The sequence below is a fragment of the Rhinolophus ferrumequinum genome, chromosome 2, assembly GCF_004115265.2.
Source record: "Rhinolophus ferrumequinum isolate MPI-CBG mRhiFer1 chromosome 2, mRhiFer1_v1.p, whole genome shotgun sequence".
In the NCBI taxonomy this organism is placed as follows: Eukaryota; Metazoa; Chordata; class Mammalia; order Chiroptera; family Rhinolophidae; genus Rhinolophus; species Rhinolophus ferrumequinum.
Window position 1 is genome coordinate 46334635 of NC_046285.1, and position 23821 is coordinate 46358455.

Sequence of the window (23821 nt, forward strand, 5' to 3'; positions counted from 1 at the left end):
ATGACATGATGCTATATATAGAAAACCCTAAAAACTCCACCAAAAAGCTATTAGAAACAATCAACGAATATAGTAAAGTTGCTGGCTACAAAATCAACATACAAAAGTCCATTGCATTCCTATATACTAACAATGAAATCTCAGAAAAAGAAATACAAAAAACAATTTATTTTGCAATTGCAGCAAAAAGAATAAAATACCTAGGAATAAACTTAATCAAGGATGTGAAGGATCTATATGCTGAAAACTATAAGACATTTTTGAAAGAAATTGAAGAAGACACAAAGAAATGGAAAGACACTCCGTGCTCATGGATTGGAAGAATCAACATAGTTAAAATGGCCTTATTACCCAAAGCAATATACAGATTTAATGCAATCCCCATCAAAATCCCAATGGCATTTTTTAAAGAAGTAGAACAAAAAATCATCAGATTTGTTTGGAACCACAAAAGACCCCGAATAGCCAAAGCAATCTTAAGAAAAAAGAACAGTACTGGAGGTATCACACTCCCTGACTTTAGCTTGTACTACAGGGCTACAATAATCAAAACAGCATGATATTGGCTACAATAATCAAACAGCATGGTATTGGCAGAAAAACATAGACCAATGGAATAGAACTGAGAACCCAGAAATAAAACCACATAAATATGGACAGATAATTTTTGACAAAGAAGCTAAAAACATATAATGGAGGAAAGACAGCCTCTTCAATAAATGGTGCTGGCAGAATTGGAAAGCCATGTATAAAAGAATGAAACTGGACTGCTCTCTGTCACCATGTACCAAAATTAATTCAAAATGGATCAAAGACTTAAGCATAAGACCTGAAACAATAAACTGCATAGACGAAAACATAGGTACTAAACTTATGGACCTTGGGTTCAAAGACCCTTTTATGAATTTGACTCCAAAGGCAATGGAAGTAAAAGCTAAAATAAATGAATGGGACTATATCAAAGTTAAAAGCTTCTGCACAGCAAAAGAAACCATTGACAAAATAAAGAGGCAACCAACTGAATGGGAGAAGATTTTTGCAAACAGTGCGTCCGATAAGGGGCTAATATCCAAAATATACAAGGAACTCATGAAACTCAACAACAAAAACAAACAAACAACCCAATTGAAAAATAGGCAGAGGACCTGAAAAGATATTACTCCAAAGAGGACATACAAATGGCAAATATACATATGAAAAAATGCTCAACATCACTAATCATCTGAGGAATGCAAATAAAAACCACAATGAGATATCACCTCACCCCAGGCAGAATGGCTATCATCAACAAGACAAATAGTAACAAGTGTTGGAGAGGCTGTGGAGAAAAAGAAACCCTCATATACTGTTTGTGGGAATGCAGACTAGTGAAGCCATTATGGAAGGCAGTGTGGAGGTTCCTCAAAAATTACGAATAGAATTACCATATGACCCAGCAATCCCTCTCCTGGGTATCTACCCAAAAAATCTGAAAACATTTATATGTAAAGACACGTGTGCTTCAGTGTTCATTGCAGCTTTGTTTACAGTGGCCAAGACATGGAAACAACAAAAATGTCCTTCGATAGATGAATGGATAAAGAAGTTGTGGTATATATACACAATGGAATACTATTCGGCAGTAAGAAAAGATGATATAGGAACATTTGTGACAACATGAATGGATCTTGAGAGTATGATGCTAAGCGAAATAAGTCAGACAGAAAAAGCAGAGAACCATATGATTTCACTGATATGTGGTATATAAACCAAAAACAACAAAAGAACAAGACAAACAAATGAGAAACAAAAACTCATAGACACAGACAATAGTTTAGTGGTTACCAGAGGGTAAGGGGGGTCGGGGATGGGAGATGAGGGTAAGGGGGATCAAATATGGTGATGGAAGGAGAACTGACTCTGGGTGGTGAACACACAATGTGATTTATGGATGATGTGATACAGAATTGCACACCTGAAATCTATGTAATTTTACTAACAATTGTCACCCCAATAAATTAAAAATAAATTAAAAAAAAAAAAAACTGAAAAAAAAAATTCTACTTAGTTTTGCTGGTACATAGGAAAGCAATTGACTTTTTTATGTTAACATTGTATCCTTCAACCTTGCTATAATCATATCTTAGTTCCAGGAGACTTTTTGTTGATTCTTTCTGATTATCTACATAGGTGATTATGTCATCTGCTAACAGTTTTATTTCTTTCTTCCCAATCTGTATGCCTTTTGTTATACTTTATTCTCCTATTTCTTTAGCTAGGATTCTAGTATAATGTTGTAAAGGAGTAGTGAGAGGAGACATCCTTGCCTTGTTCCTAATCTTGGTGGGGAAGATTTGAATTTCACCATTAAGTTTGATGTCACCTATAGGGTGTTTTTGTTTGTTTGTTTGTTTGTTTTTGTAGATATTCATTATCAAGTTGATTAATTTACCATCTTAATTAGCATCTGTTCTTAGTTTAGTATGAGTTTTTATCATGAATGGCTGTTGGATTTTGTCAAATGCTTTTTCTCCATCTATTTGTATAATCAGATGATTTTTCTGTTTTAGCCCATTGATCTGATGGGTTATATTAATTGGTTGTTGAATTTTGAACCAGCCTTGCATGCCTGGGATAAATCACATAGTCATGGTGCAGAATTCTTTTTATACATTGTTGGATTTGATTTCCTGATATTTTGTTAAAGGTTTTTACATTAATGTTCATGAGAGATATTGGTCTGTAGTTTTCTTGTAATGTTTCTGGTTTTGGCGTTAGAGTAATCCTGGCCTCATAGAATGAGTTAGGAAGTATTCCCTCTTCTGAAAGAGGTTGTAGAAAATTAGTGTAATTTCTTATTTAAATGTTTCATAGGACCCGTGTGGGCCTGATGTTTTCTGTTTCAGAAGGTTATTGATTTAATTTCTTTAATAAATATAGGCCTATTCAGATTGTCTCTTTCTTCTGGTGTGCGTTTTGGCAGATTGTGTCTTAAGGATTAGTTCATTTAATCAAGATTATCAAATTTGTAGCATACAGTTGTTCATAGTATTTCTTTATTATCTTTTTTATGTCCATGGGATCTGTAGTGATGGCCACTCTTTCATTTCTGATATTAGTAATTTGTGTCCTCTGTCTTTCTTAGTTAAATAGATTAGAGGCTTATCTATTTTATTGATCTTTTCAAAGAATCAGCTTTAGTTTTCCTTGATTTTCTGTTGGTATCCTGCTTTCTATTTCACTTATTTCTGCTCTAATTCTTATTATTTCTCTTTTTCTGCTTTCTTTGGATTTAATTTGCTCCTCTTTTTCTTCTCCAAGGGGAGAACTTAGATAATTGATTTTATGTCTTCTTTTCTAATATATGCACTCAATGCTATAAATTTCCCTCTAAGAATTTCCCTCTAAGAATTGTTTTTGCTGCATACCACAAATTTGATAAGTTGTGTTTTCATTTTTATTTAGTCCAAGATATTTTAAAATTTCTTTTGAGGTTTCTCCTTTGACTGTTGTGCTATTTACAAGTGTGTTACTTAATCTCCACATAGATATAGAAAGCTGGGAGGTACATCATTACCATTCATACAACAACAAAAAGCTGAATAAAATGCAAATTAATAACTTATTGAACTCATCAGAGAAGTAAGGTGGCAGGGCAAACAACTAACTTAAAATCTGAGCGAAACAAGGTACCTGCAGGGAGGGATAAGACCTGAGCCTTTGCTTGTGTAGGGCAGATATTGTTCGATGCCACTAACACGAATAGAAAGTTGTAGCAAACAGTTTCTTCCTTTTTTTTTTTTTTTTTTTTTTTGATGACTTGCTAAAGGCTAAGTATGGACTAATGTGAAAGTATGAAGTTACCTGAGGCTACAAATGTAAGGTCTGTGCACTGTCTGGCATCACTGTCCTCCATGAACCCTACCAAGCAAACACAGGGAAAGTCAGAAAGAATCCCGAGAAAGCTTCCCTTACGGTTTTGGCTGGGGAAAGGAAACAGCAGTCAAAGCCAAATCTCCCCTATTTCCCACATTACAATTATGTGCATATTATTTTATACAATGGCATCTTACGTCAGTTAACAGAAGACTGGAGAAGAAATATGCAGTTATACTGTCTTTTATAATTATCTACATAATTACCTTTTACTGTACTCTTTGTTTTTAGCTCCATTTATTTTTCTTTTCTAATAAGAAAGTCAGCCATTAATCTTACTGTTGCTCCCTTGTATGTGATGAGTCATTTTTCTCTTGCAGCCTTCAAGATTTTCTTTTGGGCTTTTAGCATTTTTTTTAATTAAATTGTATTGGGGTGACAATTATTAGTAAAGTTACATAGGTTTCAGGTGTACAATTCCGTAATACATCATCTATATATCACACTGTGTGTTCACCACCCAGAGTCAGTTCTCCTTCCATCACCATATATTTGATCCCTTTTACCCTCATCTACTTTTATTGTGATGTGTCTGGGAGTCAAGGTCTTTGCTTTTATCATACATGTTGTTCATTGAGGTTCTTAGATGTGTAGATAATGCTTTTCATCAAAATTTAGCAAGTTTTTTTCAACCAGTATTGTATGAGGAGCAGTTTTTCTGCTCCTTTCTCTCTTTCCTCTACTTATTGTACTTCCATTATGTATATGTTGGTGCGATGAATGGTATTCTACATTTCTTTGAGACTATTCATTTATCGTCATTCTTTTTTCTCTCTGTTTTTCCTGCACTGTTGCAATAATCTCCTACTTATTTTTCCAGCATTAATATCTTATATCCTCAAAATTGCTCTATTAAATGAAGCCATACTAATATTTCTGAAACCTTGCTTTACCCACATCACTTCCCAACATGAAAGCTTCCAATGACTGTCCATTGTCTATATTGCAAATCAGTTTTATAGATTGCCATTGTCTGGCTTCTTTATACCTCATCAACATTATTTTCACTATTTTTCTACATGAGTCTTTTAATCTACCCAAATTGGCTTATCCATTACTCCCTTGACACACTAGGCATGTTCTGCCTCCATGTCTCTTCTGATGCTCTCCTACCCAAATTCTGTCTGTTAATGCTCTGTCTAGCTTCTAGGAAGTTTTCTGTAGAACTCTAGAAAGTCTGCTATTATAAAAGGAAACAGTTTTATTCTCAACTCTTATAATACTTATGTCTATCACTCATTTGCTTATGGTACCTCATATTGTCATTTTTATATTTGTTTTGTTTAATTTAGTAAAATTTAATCTTCTTGATGGTCAGTTACTTCTGTATCCTAACACTTAGTACAGTACTCTGAACATAAGAAGTATCAATAAATGCAATTGTTGATTATGATGTTTTACACACTATGACATTTAAGCATATTTCAATTACTGACAGGCAATGAACTTAATCAAAGCAGAAAACCTTTACCCCCAAATTAATTTTGGAGTTAGATATTGAAGTAAACCATTAAATAATTAATTAACTAATTAATTAGATATTTTTGTCTACTGAAATCAGTGCATCATAATGATCGAAAAATAGTAATTGATTCCATATATAGAAACAACATCACATATACCATTTTCATTAATTAATGGCTTGGCAATTATTAGAGAAGCACTGGATGAGAAAGACATCCCTCTGAAAAGGGTGGATCTCTTTCCTGGTTGTGTCACTTCCTTCAGTTCTCTCTATTTTCAGTCATTACCCAAACCAGTAATCACCAACTAGCTGTTCCTCACCCCTAAGACCACTGTTCAGAGTGATTCCTTGAACCAAAGTATCTCTTTGTAAGGCATCATGATCTAAATATAATGTCTGCAATTCTTTTTTATATATAATACAGACACTTTTTATCTTTTTTACAATAAGAATGATTATGACCAATATTTTATTATTGGTTGTTTCTTTAGTTGACATAGGTTAAAAGAGAAGGCAATTTTAGAAAGTATGCCATGGAGCAGATAAGGTATGTTGTATCTTAATACCCTGCCCTTTAAACAAATTAAATGCAACTATCTTGACATCCTATTTGAATTTGGCTGTGCCATTCAGAAACTATCCTGAAAATGTAAACATATATGCATGTAAACACCTCTTTATTTAATAGATATCTGTATCTATAAACAAAACTAGCAGTACAAGAATAAATAAGAGTACTTACTAAAAAAAGAAACAAACATGTCATCAAAAAACATCAATTTTATCAAAATGAGACATAAAATTATAAGCAAAATCATAAATAGGAAGATAAGTATGTTAGATGCAAAAGTAGCTTCACTTCCATTTCATAATCTTTTTGATTCCTTATTCAAAATTTTATGGAAGCTGAACAATATAACTTTTCCCCTACAAGACAATTCTTATACAAATAGAGTACATCATTGAAATTACTTTTTAAAATCATGAAAGGAACCATATGTATTCATTGTTTAGTGGACTTTCCTTTAAATGAATGTCATGTAAATGCAATGATTTTGATAGTCTATCGTAAGCTTTAAATAGCATGTTTTTTTTGCCTATTAAAGGGGTTTGCTTGTATTATAGATAAAATTTTGAGCCTAATGTGGATTTTCATAATAATATATTTCATTATGTAGATTAATATGGCTATGTGTATCTTCAATTCAAAAATTGTTTATTTTATCTTGAAGCTTAAATAATTAAAATAACCTTACATGAGACTAGATTTATACAGAGGGTGCCAAGAAAATGTATACACATTTTAAGAAAGGAAAACTGTATTAAAATTGTAATACTCAATACCTACCAATAACAAAAGGTGAATACAAATAATGTTTGACTTCTGCAATTACAAGAGTGCTCAGAGTGGTTACCATCAGCGTCCAGACATTTCTGATTACAGTGAACTACTGCTACAGCAAAGTTGACCAAAGTGTCCACTTGTATACATTTTTTTGGCACCCCCCGATATGTGGAGAATATAAAGCAATACAGATTTGATATGTTTACAAATAACCAGGAATTAATAAATTGTTTACAAATTCAACAAAAATGTTAAAATGCATACATGTGTTTATCCTATTATTAAAAAACACATAATTACATTATTCTTTTTTTTTTATATTGCTTCAGTCAAACTTTATAATTCTCATGGATGAGTAAAGTTTAAATCAGAGTTAATAAAATCCTTTTTCTTTCTTTAGGTAAAAGTCAAAAAGAAGGAAGAAAATCTGAATCTTGTAAACCAATTCTTAAAGTAGAATACAAGACCTGTAGAAACAGGTATGCAGTTTTACTTTGGGGGATATGGGAAAATACGTAAGAAACAGAGAAAAATTAATAATTTGTTCTAGTAATTGGTAATCCAACTTTGTATAGAAATAATTCTGATTTCTAATGTGAAACAATTATACATTATTAATCATAATTACTATCATCCCACTTACTGTATACTTTAGTACATTGTGTCTATTTGTTGTAATTACTACTAAGAAAAGGAAACTAAAAAGTAGAGGAGCACTGAAGTTAAGAGTACTGAAAGGGGCCCAGCAAAATGGCCCCCAGTGTGGAAGTGGAAATAAATAGCTGTGTTTCTGCTCCATTCTAGTATAATGTAGAAACTTTGTGAAAGAAAAAATTGGGAAGGCTATGACAAGAGCAGGAACTTCACTCATATGTACAATATAAAACTGAAAGCAACAAAGGAATAAGACAAATAAAAAACAAAAACTCATAGACACAGACAACAGTTCAGTGACTACCAGAGGGTAAGGGGGGAAGGCATAGTAGAAGAAGATAAAGGGGGTCAAATATATGGTGATGGAAGGAGAACTGGCTCTGGGTAGTGAGCACACAATGCAATATATAGATGATATAGTATACAATTGTACACTTGAAATCTATGTAACTTTACTAACCGTTGTCACCCCAATACATTTAATTTTTTAAAATTTGGTAAAATAAAAGTGACTAGTTGTCTAAAAAAATATTTTTGGAGATGAATATTTTCAATTTGATATTTATTGAAAATACTTTATATCAGCACTTATTTTTAATGTACATACTCACATACTATATATAGGTATTAACTCACATAGATATATAGGTATTAATTTGAGAAAAGTGAAAAATTATGAAGCTATTTCATAACTTTCTAACAACTGTAATATTTTATAGTCATCTCAATCCCACTCTATTATCTAATTGTATCTTGCAGCTAACAGAGTCTAAAAAATTTGTTTGAAGTTAATTTTACAAGCTAAATAGAACAGCCTGGTCCATTGTAAAATTGAGAATAAGATCGCATTTACCTTTGGTGAACTATTTTCCCCTTATGTATTAGTTTTCTCCACCTTTTTACCATAACCCTTTTTTCACAGAAACTCTGTTACATAGAATTTTCATGTTACCGTCTACCATTCTGCGTTTGCCCCTATCACATTTTATTTCATATTGAAATTTGCCTCTTTTATCTCTTAGGAATTTGGGGCCTCACATGCCAAATAGTTAATATGAACAACTAACATAGCCTATATTCTAATGGTAGTGATTTAGAGTTTGGGAACCAATTAATAATATATGTAAAGCTGTCCTTTTGAGTCAGTGACCACCTCCACCTCCCTTCATCATCACTGCCATTCCCTCTACCCACCTCCACACCTTAAGGCGGATTCATTAGTGATTTTAATGATGAGAATGTACATCCATAAAAAGGAAAATGATAGAATAGTAAGTTTTTGGGTGCAATATTTTGGGCCAGGAAAGACTTTTGCAGTCTGTGTAATTACAATGTATATACTCCCCATCAAGCCTGTTCTTTATTGGCTCAGTCCTGTGACACTGTGTCATCTTAAAAGACTTCTCAGCCTTACTGTCTTTTTTTCCCCCTATGTAGTGAACCATTCATAATATTTTCTGGTGGACTGTCCTATGACAAAGCTTGCAGAAGACCAAGTTTAACCATTATGCATGGAAAAGCAATTACAGTACTTGAAATGGATCATCCTATTGTTGAATTTCTAACTTTATGTGAAACACCCTATCCGAATGGTAAGTAACTAAAATGAAACTATTAATGTTGAAAAATCATTTTTGAAATGAGCTCCTAACAAAATTAAGCTTAAATATTTTTAGTTTTGGCAGCTGACATCCAGCTACAGGTGGTGGAGCAGGTTCTGCAACTGTACTTACTTGACAAGGTGGAAGTAAAACAGATGTAGTGCAGCAGTACTGGAGTTTCAGGTTCTAATATCAGGTAAGTGCTTTAAACTTTGATTAGGATGGTGGCAGCTGAGCTGGGAAGGTCCCGTGGGGCTCCCAAGGGAAATCACTTGGGGAAACAGAGGTCTCCTAATAGCCTCTCCTAGACCAGCTCCACCCATCCCGTTCCAAAGCCAATCAAAGTTAAAGCACTTACCTGATATCAGTGATCTGTAACTTGGGTAGTGCTGCATCTGTTTCACATCTGGCTTTGCTTTATATGCAACTGCATTGCCTCTGATTGCTCAAGGATTGCTGATTTGTGGTTATTTAGTTATTTCAATTTTGAGAATAATTAGTCAGAAGAGTCTTTGGGAGGACAGATGCTTATCTATTTTTTAACATCCCAAATATAGACTTTTTGTAAATATAAAACCTATCCTAGACTTATATACAAATCGTATACTGGAATCTAATGATAAAGAAATGTTTTGATAATGAAATCTAAACATTGAAAACGGTGAAACATCAAAAAAGGGAAACACACACACACACACACACACACACACACACACACACACACACACACACACACACACACACACACACACACACCTTACCGCATTTTCAAGAGGGAACATACAGATATAGGAAAAAGAGTACTGGATTTGGAGACAGGATATTTGGGTTTATGATTTAGCTCTGTCATATACTAGATGTATAGCCTTGGGTAAGTCACTTTATATTTATGAGTTTGGTTTATTATTTGTAGAAAGCGAATAATAATAATATTGATTCCACATGACTTGGATGGCCAAAGGGAACATACTTTGTAAACTATAAAGGTAATAAGTTGCGAGTTGTACTATATATGTATTAATTTTTTTTTAATTCTTTAGTTTCATGTTTAAAAGGTGGGATAAGTTGTTAGAAGATAACAATCAATGTGGCACTTTATTTCCAGAGTTGCAGGGGACAAATTACTTGTGTTGTTAATTAATCAACAAATATTTATTAGATGCTTCTATTATCTCAGTACTAGACTGGCTGAGAATACAGATGAAGTATAAAACTGATCTCTGATGTCAAATTATATAAAATCTGGTCAGACGAGGGAGATAATTATGACCTAAGTTAAAAAAAAATATGACATCTGTAATACATCATCTATATATCACATTGTGTGTTCACCACCCAGAGTCAGTTGTACACTTGAAACCTATGTAACTTTACTTACATTGTCACCCCAATAAACTTTAATAAAAATTAAAAAAAAGATATCTTAAGTGCTGAGTTATATGGGTCAGAGTTTTAAAATGTACTAATTTAAGGCTGGTCAGATAGTCAATGACCGAAATATTCATGCTAAGCTTTGTGGGGAAAAAATAGAATTTAGATAGGCTTTGAAGAATGACTTGGGCCTTGAAAAGGATATTGACTAATTGTTTTAGAAATCGTGAGTTTGTTAGCGTGAGATCAATTTAGAGAAAAAAGTGAAAGCTTTTTGTAGGTACTTGGAAATAGTGAGCTACAGGGGAATTTCGAGGAAATGTTAAAATGAAAGAAAGCAGTGTTTTTAATAAGATTTGCCCAAAAGGAGCATGTGGGTTTGAAGAGAGAGATACTGAAATCTAAAAAATTCCAGATTCCAGCTGGGAGGCTTTTGTGATAATGTGCATTAAAATGGTCAAGATCTGAAACAGAGTACTGCCTGTAGGAATGGAAAGAGGAAAACCCATTGAATTTGGTCAACAATTGGATTAGGAGTGACATGATAGGTGAGTCAAAGATAACATTTTTTAAGAATAGTGGTTTCGTATGCAGTAAAAACAGATTTTGGAAAGAGACAGATAAATCTGATTATGAAGTTGTTTAGAGAACAGAAAAAGAGAGGAGAAAGGTCTTTAATATTTACTCATGAACATAAGTAAATATTATTTATGTTCAAATTTACTTTGGTGTTATGAGAACAAATAATAAACAAAAGAAGAAAGAACAAACAGAGGACCAAAAGCTGAGCTTAGGAAAATGCCTCCTATTTAAGAGTCTAGTGAAAGAAGATATGTGTGCCAGTAATAGAAACTGAAAATGTGTGGTTGCAAAGATCAAACATTTTATGTGTGGATAAATTTCTGTACATCAGTAGAAATGTTAGGACAATTTCTAATAATGTTAAATGAGTGGTAAATGTACTGTAACCAAGTCTAATCACTTCCAAGCCTCATATGTCTTTGTTTTTCAGATAAATGATAATGAGGATGGAACTTCTTATTTGTCAGGGTCTAGGAAGCAGTTTAACTTTACTCAGTAAAATATAAATGTACTTTATTAACTGTTTCTAATTAATATGTGGCAATGCCAGAAAAGTACCCTGTAATACACAACAGTATATAATGAAAACTTTCTCTCTGCCCTTCCAGAGGCAACCACTGTTACCAAATTTCTTATGTAGTCTCCCCCAGATAATGTATGCTTCCCAACTAATAATTTTCCTAAAGATGGGAGAGAAGGGAAAAAACGAAACTACTAGTATAGAACCCCAGTGTTCATCCAGCTGAAAAACAAATAATTGAAAAACAAATAATCAAACAAAAAGAACCCAGAACTATGGAAACAATGTTAGAAGCAGCTCTGAGAGATAAGGAAGAAAGGAGTAAAAGCCTCAGTTTGAGAACAGTTTGAGTAGCAGGCAGTGGGACTGCATGCTGTCACATAGGTTTGCACCCAAACGGCATTCTCCTTCTTGGTTTGGGGGGGTTTGGTTTTAGTTTTTCTCTCATAGCATGTGACTTAGGAATAGGCTTTATATCTTCTCAGGACGGAAGGCCATCTATTCCAATTTCCCATCGAATACTTGAATACTGAACAAAATTCCTGCCAAGTGATTATTGACTTTAGGATTAAACACCTCTTAAACTGGCCATTAGGAACTGCTGGTATAATGAAAGTAGGATAGAATTTAGAGTCAGAAATCCTGGGTTAAAATTTCTGCTCTGTCACTTGCTAGCTTTATAAATTTGTGCCAGTCTTGTAACCTTTATCGACCTCAGTTACTTTCTACCGTGTTTCCCCGAAAATAAGACCTAACCGGATAATAAGCCCTAGCATGCTTTTTCAGGATGACATCCCCTGAACATAAGCCCTAATGTGTCTTTTGGAGCAAAAACTAATATAAGACCTGGTCTTATTTTCGGGGAAACATGGTATGTAATGGAAAAATAGTAATACCTGCTCTAGTTACTGAGAATCAAATATCATGTATATAAAATATTTTTGTAAGTTTTTTTCTTTAAATTGATAATAACACTTTACTGTGGCTTTCCCGTATTAGTCCTTTCTTATAGCAATATCTTCCCTAACTACTATAACTAAATTAGTACTCCCCCACCAACCACCAGTCATTTCTTACACCATTACTCGTGTTATTTTTTTTCATAGCTCACATTATTTTCTGAATTAATCTTATTTGTTTACTTGTTCATGGTTTGTATACATCCCTAGAATGTAAACTCCATGAAAGCAAGGACCTTGTCCATCTTATTCTCCATATATCCTTCCTTCTTACAACGTTTCTGGAACATATTGAAGAAAGGAAGGGAGGGAAGGGAAGAAAGGGGGGAAGGGAAAGTTGAATTTTAAGAACTTGAAAATCTTAGACTACCCTCAGATTCTCTGGTTTTGTGAGATATATACCATTGGGCACATGAGAGGCAATCTTTAAGTACATATTAAATTACACTGAATTGAAAGTAAACTTTTTAGTATGAGTGTTGGTCTCATAGGGAGGTGAATATGTATCACAGATGAGAGAAGCAGAACTACTATTTCCTTAGTATATCTCCTTGTAGGCGTGAAATTAAATTGAAAATATTAGGTTATGGAAGAATAGATATATGTTTGTAAGATGGAGATGACAAACTCACTCTCTTGAAATAATCTACTATCATCATCTCATTATTTTGGGGGATATATTTAGCTCTGTGCTATGCAACTTCTCAGTTTTAACTTGTACCCTGTAATGGTTGTAAACATTAAGTTTGAGAAACACAACATGTGTTTTCTAAATGTGCTCTTATTACTTCTACTTTGGTTCATGTTTTGGTCTTCTTAAAACATTTAAATAACATTTGTACAGCAGATAAAGGAAATGTAAGTCTGATGATTTTATAAAATGTGGACTATGGAAATTTTTCCTTTTTTTTTTTTTTTTAACTTCAGAATTTCAAGAACCCTATGCAGTCGTAGTACTTCTGGAGAAAGATCTCATTGTAGTTGATCTGACACAAAGCAAGTAAGTTATCCATGTTCAGAATAACTACCACTTTTAAAACTTATTTTTAAACTCTATTCATTACAGTTAGTATACTGGAGGTCATTATAAATAATTGGCATTAGTATTTATAGATGGTAAATATTTTTTATGTGGATTATTGTTTTGCTAGAATTACAGACATGTAATATGGTTCAATAATGAAAACTAACCAGAAAAATTCAGGGGACACTGAGAAAGTAAAAAAGATTTTTAGGGTGGCCAGTTGGCTCAGTTGGTTAGAGCGCAGTGATCATAACACCAAGGTTACCGGTTCGATTCCCACTTGGACCAGTGAGCTGCGCCCTCCACAACTAGATTGAAAACAATGACTTGACTTGGAGCTATTGAGTCCTGGAAAAACACACTGTTCCCCAGCATTCCTCAATTAAAAAAATTAAAAAACAAAAAGATTTTTAAAGGCAGCATCTAAAGTTTGGAGATTCAGGACACACCAAATGGATCACATTTCTGCTGTTTTCCTAAGCAAAAGCAATTGTTATGAAAACATGTACAATATACTACATGGCCATCTGCTAGTCTATTGACTAAAGGAAAATGGCACATGATGAAAGTATTATTGGACTCCTGCAGTAGTCAGTACAAAAGAGGAGGATCTTGGGGGCAAGAAGTTGGAGGCCTTCTTTTATATTCTTTGCTTTTTCATTATGCTGTGGGCAATGGAAACAAATACAAAATATAGCTGTAGGAGTGGTGCTCTCTACTCCTTTACATGGACAGTAAAACATAGACTTGAAATTTATCAACACTGTCTTCCTGCTATACATTTTCATTATAAATGTTGATAAGCATAAAACTGATTTTCCCTCATTCTGTGTTCTGGACCTACTGATCTTCTTTTAGCCCCTTGTATTTTTAGAACTTTTGTATGTTCTCTCTCCTCTGCATGGAATAATCTTCCCTTCCTTTTTCTCCTTATTAACATCTTATCCATAAGAATTTCAACTCAGATATCATTTCCTCATTTAAAAAAAATCTTTCATCATCTATATAATTTGGTCAAATATCCTATTAAGGGCTCTCACTGCTCCAATGTTCCTCTCCTTCATAGCTTTTGACAAAAATGAAATTTTCCATTTGTTATTTTTTTAAAGATTGTCTCCCTACTAGATTGTAGGCCTCATAAAGAGGGGGCTTTGTCTCTACATGGAGTAAGTTCTCAATAAATTTTTGTTGAATGAATTACAGTCTGAGTTTTACTTTCCGTGTAGTTTATAAATGTAAAAGCCGAAGTTCTTCTTTATGACTATTTGCAGCATATAATTTAATATTTTGAAAAGGATACAAGATTTGGGCCATATGGTAATCATAACTGAATTTTGCCTAGCTGCTACATTTATCAACATTAAACCTGATTAAATTTTGGGTACATGTATGGATTTATTCCTCTTCCTCTAAATTCTAATATAGGTTTTATTAAAATATATTCTTCTGATCTCATGTGTACTCAACTCATCTTTCTGTGCCATATTTATTAGTTCCTCATACCTTCTTTAAACTGTTTAACAATCTCCAAGGCCCACTATACTTTACCCTTAATACTCACTTTTTTTAGTCTATACATTTATTTTTTGTTTTAAACTTTTTTAATTGTATAAAATACACATAACAAAAGTTCCCACTATAATACATTTATTATTATGCTTTTCTTTACCTTCTGTAAGTATGTGAATTGACATTTTTGTTTGCAAATTTTTATGTAGCATTTCACCTTATTCAGTATCATCTTTAAAAATCTATGTAGCATTCCCATTTCATTGTCTATTACAAGAATTTTAACGTCATAAACTGAATATATTCTTTTTCCCTCCAAATAGTTACCTTTCAGTCATGTTAATGTTAACATTAAATTGTAGCTTTGGACTCCTTTTCAAATTCATTTATTTATTCATTCCTCCTTCCCTCCCACCTTCTTTACCGCCCTCCCTGTTTCCCTCCCTTCCTTCCGTCCATTTTTTCCATTTAATCCTTTACTTGAAAGCAAGGATTAGGGCTTACAAATTTTTCCTCTTCTTGGTTTCTTGGATTTATGTCTTTGCTTCTAGTTCCACGGCAACCAGTTTACGCTTTTACATCTAAATTCCTCTAATACATTTTTAGTTACTATTTCTTTCTTAAATATCTTTTTCCATACCCTGCCGATATACTAAAATAATTTTCCCAAAACATTTGTACAGTATTGTTACCATTGTCAGGAGTCTATCATTGTAACCTCTTGTTATTATCAGATCCCAAGTTGTAGATCTGTTCTTTAAGGTGATCCATTTATTTTACTTCTAATTCTTCAATCTGAGAAATGTTCATAATTTCTACTCTGCAACAGGGACACTCGGATCCATCCAGTTTAACCAACTTGCCATTTTTTAAACACAACTTGCTCCTTTTGACTTGATTTTGCATATACTGCTATTTTTATCTGGAATATGGTTTGCAGCATTTCAAACTGGAGGGAAGAACCCCTCCCAACAGACACATACACACACACACACACACACACACACACACACACACACACTCACTCACACACACCATGCTCTCTGGAGATTGGACTAAGTTTCTAATTAAGTTCCCATTAATAGGTAGAGAAAAGTATTTTTAATAGCCCCTCCTCCTCAAAAAGCCATACTGTATGGGAAGGAACATGATCACACAAACTAGATCAGATGCAGCATAGAATCATACTCACTTCCTTCCACAGTGCCTGGTACATCTGGTACCTAAGAAGTGCACTGTATATTATGGCTATAAGAATTCTTAATTTGGTTTTGTACTGATACTCCTTTTTAAAATTATAGTAGGCATGAGGATATGAAATATACTCATCCATAAGTGTGCATTCCCACTATGTTCTCTAGTTTACATAGGAAATCATCTGAAGCATGAATAATCATACTCACTTTTCAATTACTCCTGCAAAAAACAAAATCAAAATACTTAAATATTACCTCCCTTGGAATAAACATGTTAAATTTACTGAGACATTTTAATACTTATAAGTATATAATATAAATAAATTGTACATAGATAAAGCCACCTAGTTGCCATCTTTTAATATACTAACTGATAAGTCAACTTGCTGCGTAATATTTTCAGTTTAACATAGTTCATTCTATGTTAGCAAAATGATGTCACTGTGGCATTTTTTTAATGAGAGAGAAAATTAAAAATTAATTTATTAAAGTAAAATTCTACCAGTATTCATTATACATTTTATAGATAAATATTTTTTAAAAAGCATTCTTGATCATATGATCCTCGTTTTATGATGCTTAAAAAACAATGAAGTGAAACATGTAATTAATATTTAGAAGATTTTAGGTTTTGTTTTATAAAAGTTATTTCATTTTTTATCATTACAAAATGACACTAATATATTGTCTTCATTTATTAGTTTTCCAATCTTTGAAAATCCGTATCCCATGGACATTCATGAATCACCAGTTACATGCACAGCCTACTTTGCTGACTGCCCACCAGATTTGATTCTAGTACTCTACTCTATAGGAGTCAAGCATAAAAAACAAGGATACAGTAATAAGGTAAAAATAACAATTAAAAATAAGTTGTCTTGTATTCATATTCATATCATATGACCATACTTTTTCCTGTTATTTTCTGATATTCCATATAGGAATACTTGAACTAAATTATTTTGAAATCATAATAAGCTGGCATCTCTAAAAAGACATAATTTCTGAAATTCAAATTTCCTGAATACTGGAATACAGTATTTCATTCCTGAATACTGGAATACAAGAATTTATATGCCTTAAATTCCAAGAATTTATATTACTTATATAATAAGTGTATCATTATATACTAATATATACTTATCTATCATGTATATACTAAATATATACTTAAACTAACATGTTTAATAATAAGATATAATTTATAATTATTTTAGATGAAAGATTATGTTTTACGAAATTCAAGAGTCAACTCTTTTTAGTTAACATTTCATATCAATCAATGGTTGACAAGACATAATTATCAAAAATCATTTGTTAAATAACTTTCTAGAATTCCACTTTGTTATATTTAACAATGGGATTCAAATACTTACAATTGTAATAGACCACCTATTATGATATTTATTATTTGTATAGGTCTACTGGGATGGACAAATTCAGGGCAGCATGATTTACATAGCATTCTGTGTTAAATGGCCCCACAATAGTTGGGTGGTACACAGACTATGTGGCAAATGTGGCAACATTGTTTTTGTATGATTAAAAATACTTCTTTGATTTTTTATATGAATGGTAATATTTGTTACAATTGATATTTTTAAAGGTGATGGAATTATGCATTTGGACTTGTTTGTTCAATGAAATAATTAAAAGATAGCTACATATTTTATCCTCCATTACTTTATAGCTATTATGTTTTAAGGGAAACTTTAACCATTATTTTAAAATATTTTTACTTTAAGTGTTTAAGTTATTCAAATTTTAAAAAATAAAACATAAATTCTTCCTGGATAATCTCTTTAGGAGTGGCCAATCACTGGAGGAGCTTGGAACCTTGGAACACAAACATACCCAGAAATTATTATTACTGGGTAAGTGGGATGTGATTTGTGAGTTTATCAATTCATCATCAAAAATATTTCATTGACTTTTTACATTTTCCCATAATTGTGCTCTAGGCAGACTGACAGTTTAAGTAAAAGTTAAAATATGAGACATAACTTCTATCCAAAGACTATAACCTTGGTGGAAGATTGAATAAAACAATGGAAAACATAGACTTATAACAAAAATAATTAAGTGTAGATTATAAGAGCAGAAGAAATTCAAAAGATGAAAAATCATGAGAGACTAGTCAAGGAAGAATTTCTGTGGAAATCATAGATTATTAGCCTTAGAAAGGCTCTTCCCAGCATCTCCTGTATCCCACCAAATCACAGTTTTATTTCCCCATCTGGTAGTTATTTAAGTATGCTTCAAAACATAAAGCACCAGAAATGTCACTACTTCCTGTAGCAACCCACTTCATAGTCTAATATTAGCAATTAAAATAGAGAAATAGCAACAGATAAGGATAACATTTAAAAGATAGGAAGGGGCTCTGCTTATGGGACAATAGAGTAGATCTACTTTTTCCTACCTACTGAGTATAACTAAACCCTTGTATACTATATATTAAACAAACACAAGATAACTAGAAAATATGGAAATAATTCAGATTGGCAAGGCCCCCAAGACTCAAGGAATGACATGGTGGTGAGTTTCCTAGATTTTGCCTCATATATCCCAGAATTGGAGCTGAAGAAGCTGGCACCCTTGATCTGCCAATGAGCACAGACAAAAAAAGAAAAACAACAAAAGCTACCTCTTTCTAGCCAAAGGATGATAAAAAGGGGCAGCCTATCAAGACAGAAAACTTTTAGAAAATGATCTCTCTACTGTAGCTAACCACCACTGATAAAAAACTATCGCCCCATCCCAACCCACTCAAGCAAAACCTGAGAGGGGAGCCTAGACTTTCAGTCTCATTAGGCTGTATGTAACAAGGTTCCTCAGCTTCCCCACAAGGGAGTATCAGTCTTCCACACTGAGCAAAGGCTGAGTGGGAAGCTGGGACTTTTAACCCTGCTGGGTGGTAATGAAACCCATCACCTGTGGTATCAGAGGAGATCATGTGGGGAGCCATAATTCCCATGACTGCCAAGTAGTAATGAGGAGCCACACACTCCCTGTACATTTTGTGTCAATGGAAGTCCAGTGAGGAAGGAGAGGTGATAGAGGACAAGGCTGAAAAAAGTACATTAGGAAATAATGGCTGAAAACTTTCCAAATTTGGCAAAAGACATGAACCTAAAGATTCCAAAAGCTGAGTGAACCACAAGAAATCCACAACAAGACACCTCATACTCAAACCTCTGAACACTAAATGCCAAGAAAAAATTATGAAAAGTACAAGAGAGAAATGACAGCATAACTATAGGGCAAAACCGGTGTGAATGACAATGGATTTCTCATCAGAATCCTTGGAGGCTAGGAGGAAACCTGAATCTTTTTCAAGTGCTGCTAGACGAGAACTTGCAACCCAGAATCCTGTACCCAGCAAAAATGTCCTTCAGGAATTTAAGGAGAAATGAATACAGTCTCAGAAGAAGAAAACAAAGAATTTGTCAAATCAAACCTACCCTAAAAGAGTGGCTAGAGGAAGTTCTCTAAACAGAAAGCAAATGATAAAAGAAAGAACCTTAAAATATAGGGAAGGAAGGAAGAATACAGTAAACAAAAGATAGGTGAATATACTTTTATTATTTATTTTTATTTAGATGATTCTTTTGAATTTTTAAAATTATATGTGATGGTTGAAAATATAGTTACATTGTCTGATGTAGTTCTACATATATAGAGGAAATATTTAGGACAATTATAAGTGGGAGAAGGTAAAGTGATGTAAAGCAAAATAAGGTTTTTATACTTCCCTTGAAATGGTAGTGTGATGACACCAGTAAACTGTGACAAGTTATGTAACACTTAAAGCAACCATTAAAAGAGCCCTATGCAAACAGACAAACTGAAATATTATTGACACATCAAAATGGATATACTAAAATAATTCAAGTAACACATAGAAGGCAGGAAAAGAGAAAAACAGTGACAATAATTACATTAAGTGTTCTAAATAAACCAATTCAAATTCACATAATTGCATAGTAGATTAAGAAATATGACCCAACTCTATGCTATTTATAATACATTTACTTCAAATATAATAGTATAGTCAGGTTGAGAGAAAAGGGATGGAAAAATGCTCTATAAAAGAATTGATGGAGGGTAATATCAGCAAGATGTCAGAATAGGTAGCTGCAGATCTCATTCCTGCAGAGACACACTGATGTAACAACAATATATGGTCCAAAAAGCCTTATGAAAACTCCAGAAGCCAGTAAAAAGTTGTAGTACTCAGGCAAGCTCAAAGCCAAGAAGAGCCACACGGGAATGGGTAAAAATAGCCGTTTCATTTCATTTCAACTCCTCCCCTAAATTGACACTGCTCTTGTTCAGGAAGAAAGCCCAACTTGCATCTTCTCTAATGAGAGGAAAAAAAAGGAGCAAAATATACATCCTGTATTCCTACTTTTCAGGAGACTTCCCTAGAGATTAGATTCTCTCTCACTGAAGTCAAAGTACTGATAGAACCTGGGTGCCTGGGGGCTACAAAAAAACAAAAGCGAACTCAGTGGTTGTTGAAGTGCCAGAACAAAACAAAACAAAACTTGCACTACTGAAGGAGGATAATAACGGAACATGAGACTACAAGCTCCTGAAAAAGAAACCAGCAAACCTTGGGAAATTACCCGCACAAGCCCAGAGAAGACATACACCATTAAAGTTTTGAGAGGCCCCCAGGATCTCTACCTAGCCTGACTAATGAAGATCTTCCCCTGTAGAAAGCCAGTTCATAAGAGGGGGCTGTATTTTCAAATGCTAAATTCACAAGAAATAACAAGACACACAAAGAAACAGGGAAAGATAGTCCAATCAAAGGGACAAGATAAATCTCCAGAATCTGAGCCTCAAAGAATGAAGATATGTGAACTACCTAACAAACAATTCAAAATAGTCATTAAAAAGATCTCTTGTACTACAAGAGAACACAGATAGAAAACTAAATGAAATAAAAAAAAATAAGGCATGAGTGAAATGAAAATATGAACAAAGAGATAGAAACTATTTTTTTTTTTTAAAAAAAAGAACCAAAAAGAAATTCTGGAGCAGATGAATACAATAACTGAATTGAAATTTTTACTAGAAGGGATAAACAGCAGACTTAATCAGAAGAAAGAATCAATGAATTATAAGATAGGTGATATGAAATTAGAGAGTCAGAGGGGGCGAGAAAGAATCAAGTAAAGGACTTCATTCATAAAGAATGCCAAAAGGACTTATGGGATACCATTAAGCAGAGCAATGTAAATATTATGAAAGTCCTAGAAGGACAAGAGAGAGTGGAGCAGAGAACAGATTTTAAGAAATAATGACTGAAAATAAGAAATAATTACTGAAAACTTCCCAAATCCTAGGGAGTAACTGGACATCCAAATTGAAAAAGCACAAAATGCTTCAATGAGGATAAACAAAAAGAGGCCCACACTAAGACACATTGTAATCAAATTATCAAAGACAAAGAATCTTGAGAGCAGCAACAGAAAAGCCATTCATCATGTATATGAAAATTTGCATAAGGTTATCAATGGATTTTTCAGCAGAAACATTATAGGATAGAAAGGACTACCATGATATATTCAGAGTGCATAAAGAAGAAAAAAAGTCAGCCATGAAAACTATATCTGGAAAACTACTTCAAAAATGAAGGAGAAATAATGACCATCCAAGATAAACAAAAGTTGAGAATTTTATCACCACTACACTTACCTAACAAGAATTGCTAAAGGGCATCTTTCAAAGTGAAATGAATGGACACTAGGTAAAAAAACAAAAGCATTTGAAAATATAAAACTCTTGGATAAAGGTAAATATATAGACAAAAACAGAATCCTGTAACACTGTCGTGCTGGTATCACTTTAAATTAATCACCTTAAATTCAGGTATATACTTTAAAAGACAAAAACATTTTTAAAAACTATGTAACATTATTTTAATGGTTGCAAAATATAAAAAGATGTAATTTGTGACATCAATAACAAAGTGAGAGGGAAGATATAAAGGAGTAGAGTTTTTGTATTTAACTGATGTTTTTATCACTTTAAAATAGATTGGGATAACTATAAGATGTTTTATAGTAACTACAAAGAAAATATCTATAGAATATGCACAAGAGAAAATCAAAGCATGTTACTAGGGAAAAAAATCAATGAAACACAAAGGAAGGCAGTGAGAGTGGAAATGAAGGACAAAATAAATACAAGATAGACTACAATGATTTAAAAATGGTAATAGTAGGACTTAATAGTAAGTCCTTCTGTATCAGTTATTTCTTTAAATGTAAGTGGATTAAACTATCAAAGCAAAAGACATAGAGTGATCAAATGGATAAAAAAAAATCTAACTGTATGCTGTCTACATGAGACTCACTTTATGTCTAATTGTATGCTGTCTACATGAGACTCACTTTATATGTAAAGTGAGATATAAAGTGAGTCTCATTAAAATCAAGTGGGATTTATTCCTGGAATGCAAGGATGGTTCAACATAAGAAAATCAATCAATGTGATACAGTAAACAGAATTAAGGATGAAAACCACATGACCATCTCAGATGATGGAGAAAAAGCATTTGATAAAATTAAACACCCTTTCATGATAAAAATACTTAACAAACTAATAATAGAAGAAAATTGCTACAACACAATAAAGAGCATATATAAAAAGCACACAGCTAACATTTTACTCAGTTGTGAAAAACTTGAGTTTTCCAAGATTAGGAACAAAGGAAGGATGCCCACTCTCACAAAGTCTATGCAACATAATATGGGAAAACCAAGCCAGCACAATCAGACAAGAAAAATAAAGGCATCTACATTTTAAAAAAATAATTAAAGTTATGTTTTTAAATGACATGATCTTGTATGTAGAAAACTCATAAGTCCTCCCCACCCCCCCCCACACAAAACTGTTAGAATCAGTAAACAAATCCAACAAATTTGCAGGATACAAAATCAACATGCAAAATCAGTTACATTTCTGTACTGTACACTAACAACAAACAATCTGAAAGAAAATTAAGAAAACAATAATACATCTTATTGAGCAAAAGAAATTAGACCCAAAATAAGTCATTCTGTATGGTTCCATTGTTATACATTTCAAACATGGTAAAATTAATGTAGTGTTAAAAAACAAGATAGTGGCTACCATTGGGGAAGAGGTGGGAAAAGTGATTGGGAAGGATGAAAGGGTTTTTGGGGGTTATGTTGATATGGGTGATGATTATACATATGTGTTCACTTTATGACATTTTGTTGTGATATAAACTTACGATTTGTGCTGTATATGGGTTATAGTTAAATAAAAAGTTTATTTTAAAATATCAGGAAGTTATATCACTGAAAATGTCAGAGTAGCACTTGGTCCCGCCACTGAAGAAATGATTAAGCTCGCAAAAACAGAATCAATTTTTTTAGAATTCTAGAATCTAATAGAAAACTTGTAACAACCAGGGGAATGCTTAACAAAGAAACAAATTGCTATAAAATAAATAAGTCACAGGAATGTAATGTACAGCACGATGACTATAGTTAATACCGTATTACATATTTGAAAGTAGCTAAGACAGTAAACCTTAAAACTTCTCATCACATTTTTAAAAATTCTGTAACTATGTATAGTGACAGATGTTAACTAGACTTATTGCGGTGATCACTTCTCAATCTTTAGAAATATTAT

At 33.0% G+C, this 23821-nt stretch overlaps 1 protein-coding gene across 9 annotated transcripts in view; it reads left to right on the forward strand.

Moving 5' to 3' along the window:
* The window catches only part of STXBP5L (syntaxin binding protein 5L), a 231754-nt gene that overhangs the window by 93645 nt on the left and 114288 nt on the right, over positions 1-23821 (forward strand). For all 9 annotated transcript variants that reach the window (XM_033134983.1, XM_033134991.1, XM_033134974.1 and 6 more), the window contains exons 10-14: positions 7126-7204; positions 8817-8971; positions 13340-13412; positions 16843-16990; positions 17948-18015. In XM_033134983.1, the coding sequence (XP_032990874.1) occupies positions 7126-7204; positions 8817-8971; positions 13340-13412; positions 16843-16990; positions 17948-18015 (523 nt within the window). The remainder of the gene's footprint in view (positions 1-7125; positions 7205-8816; positions 8972-13339; positions 13413-16842; positions 16991-17947; positions 18016-23821) is intronic.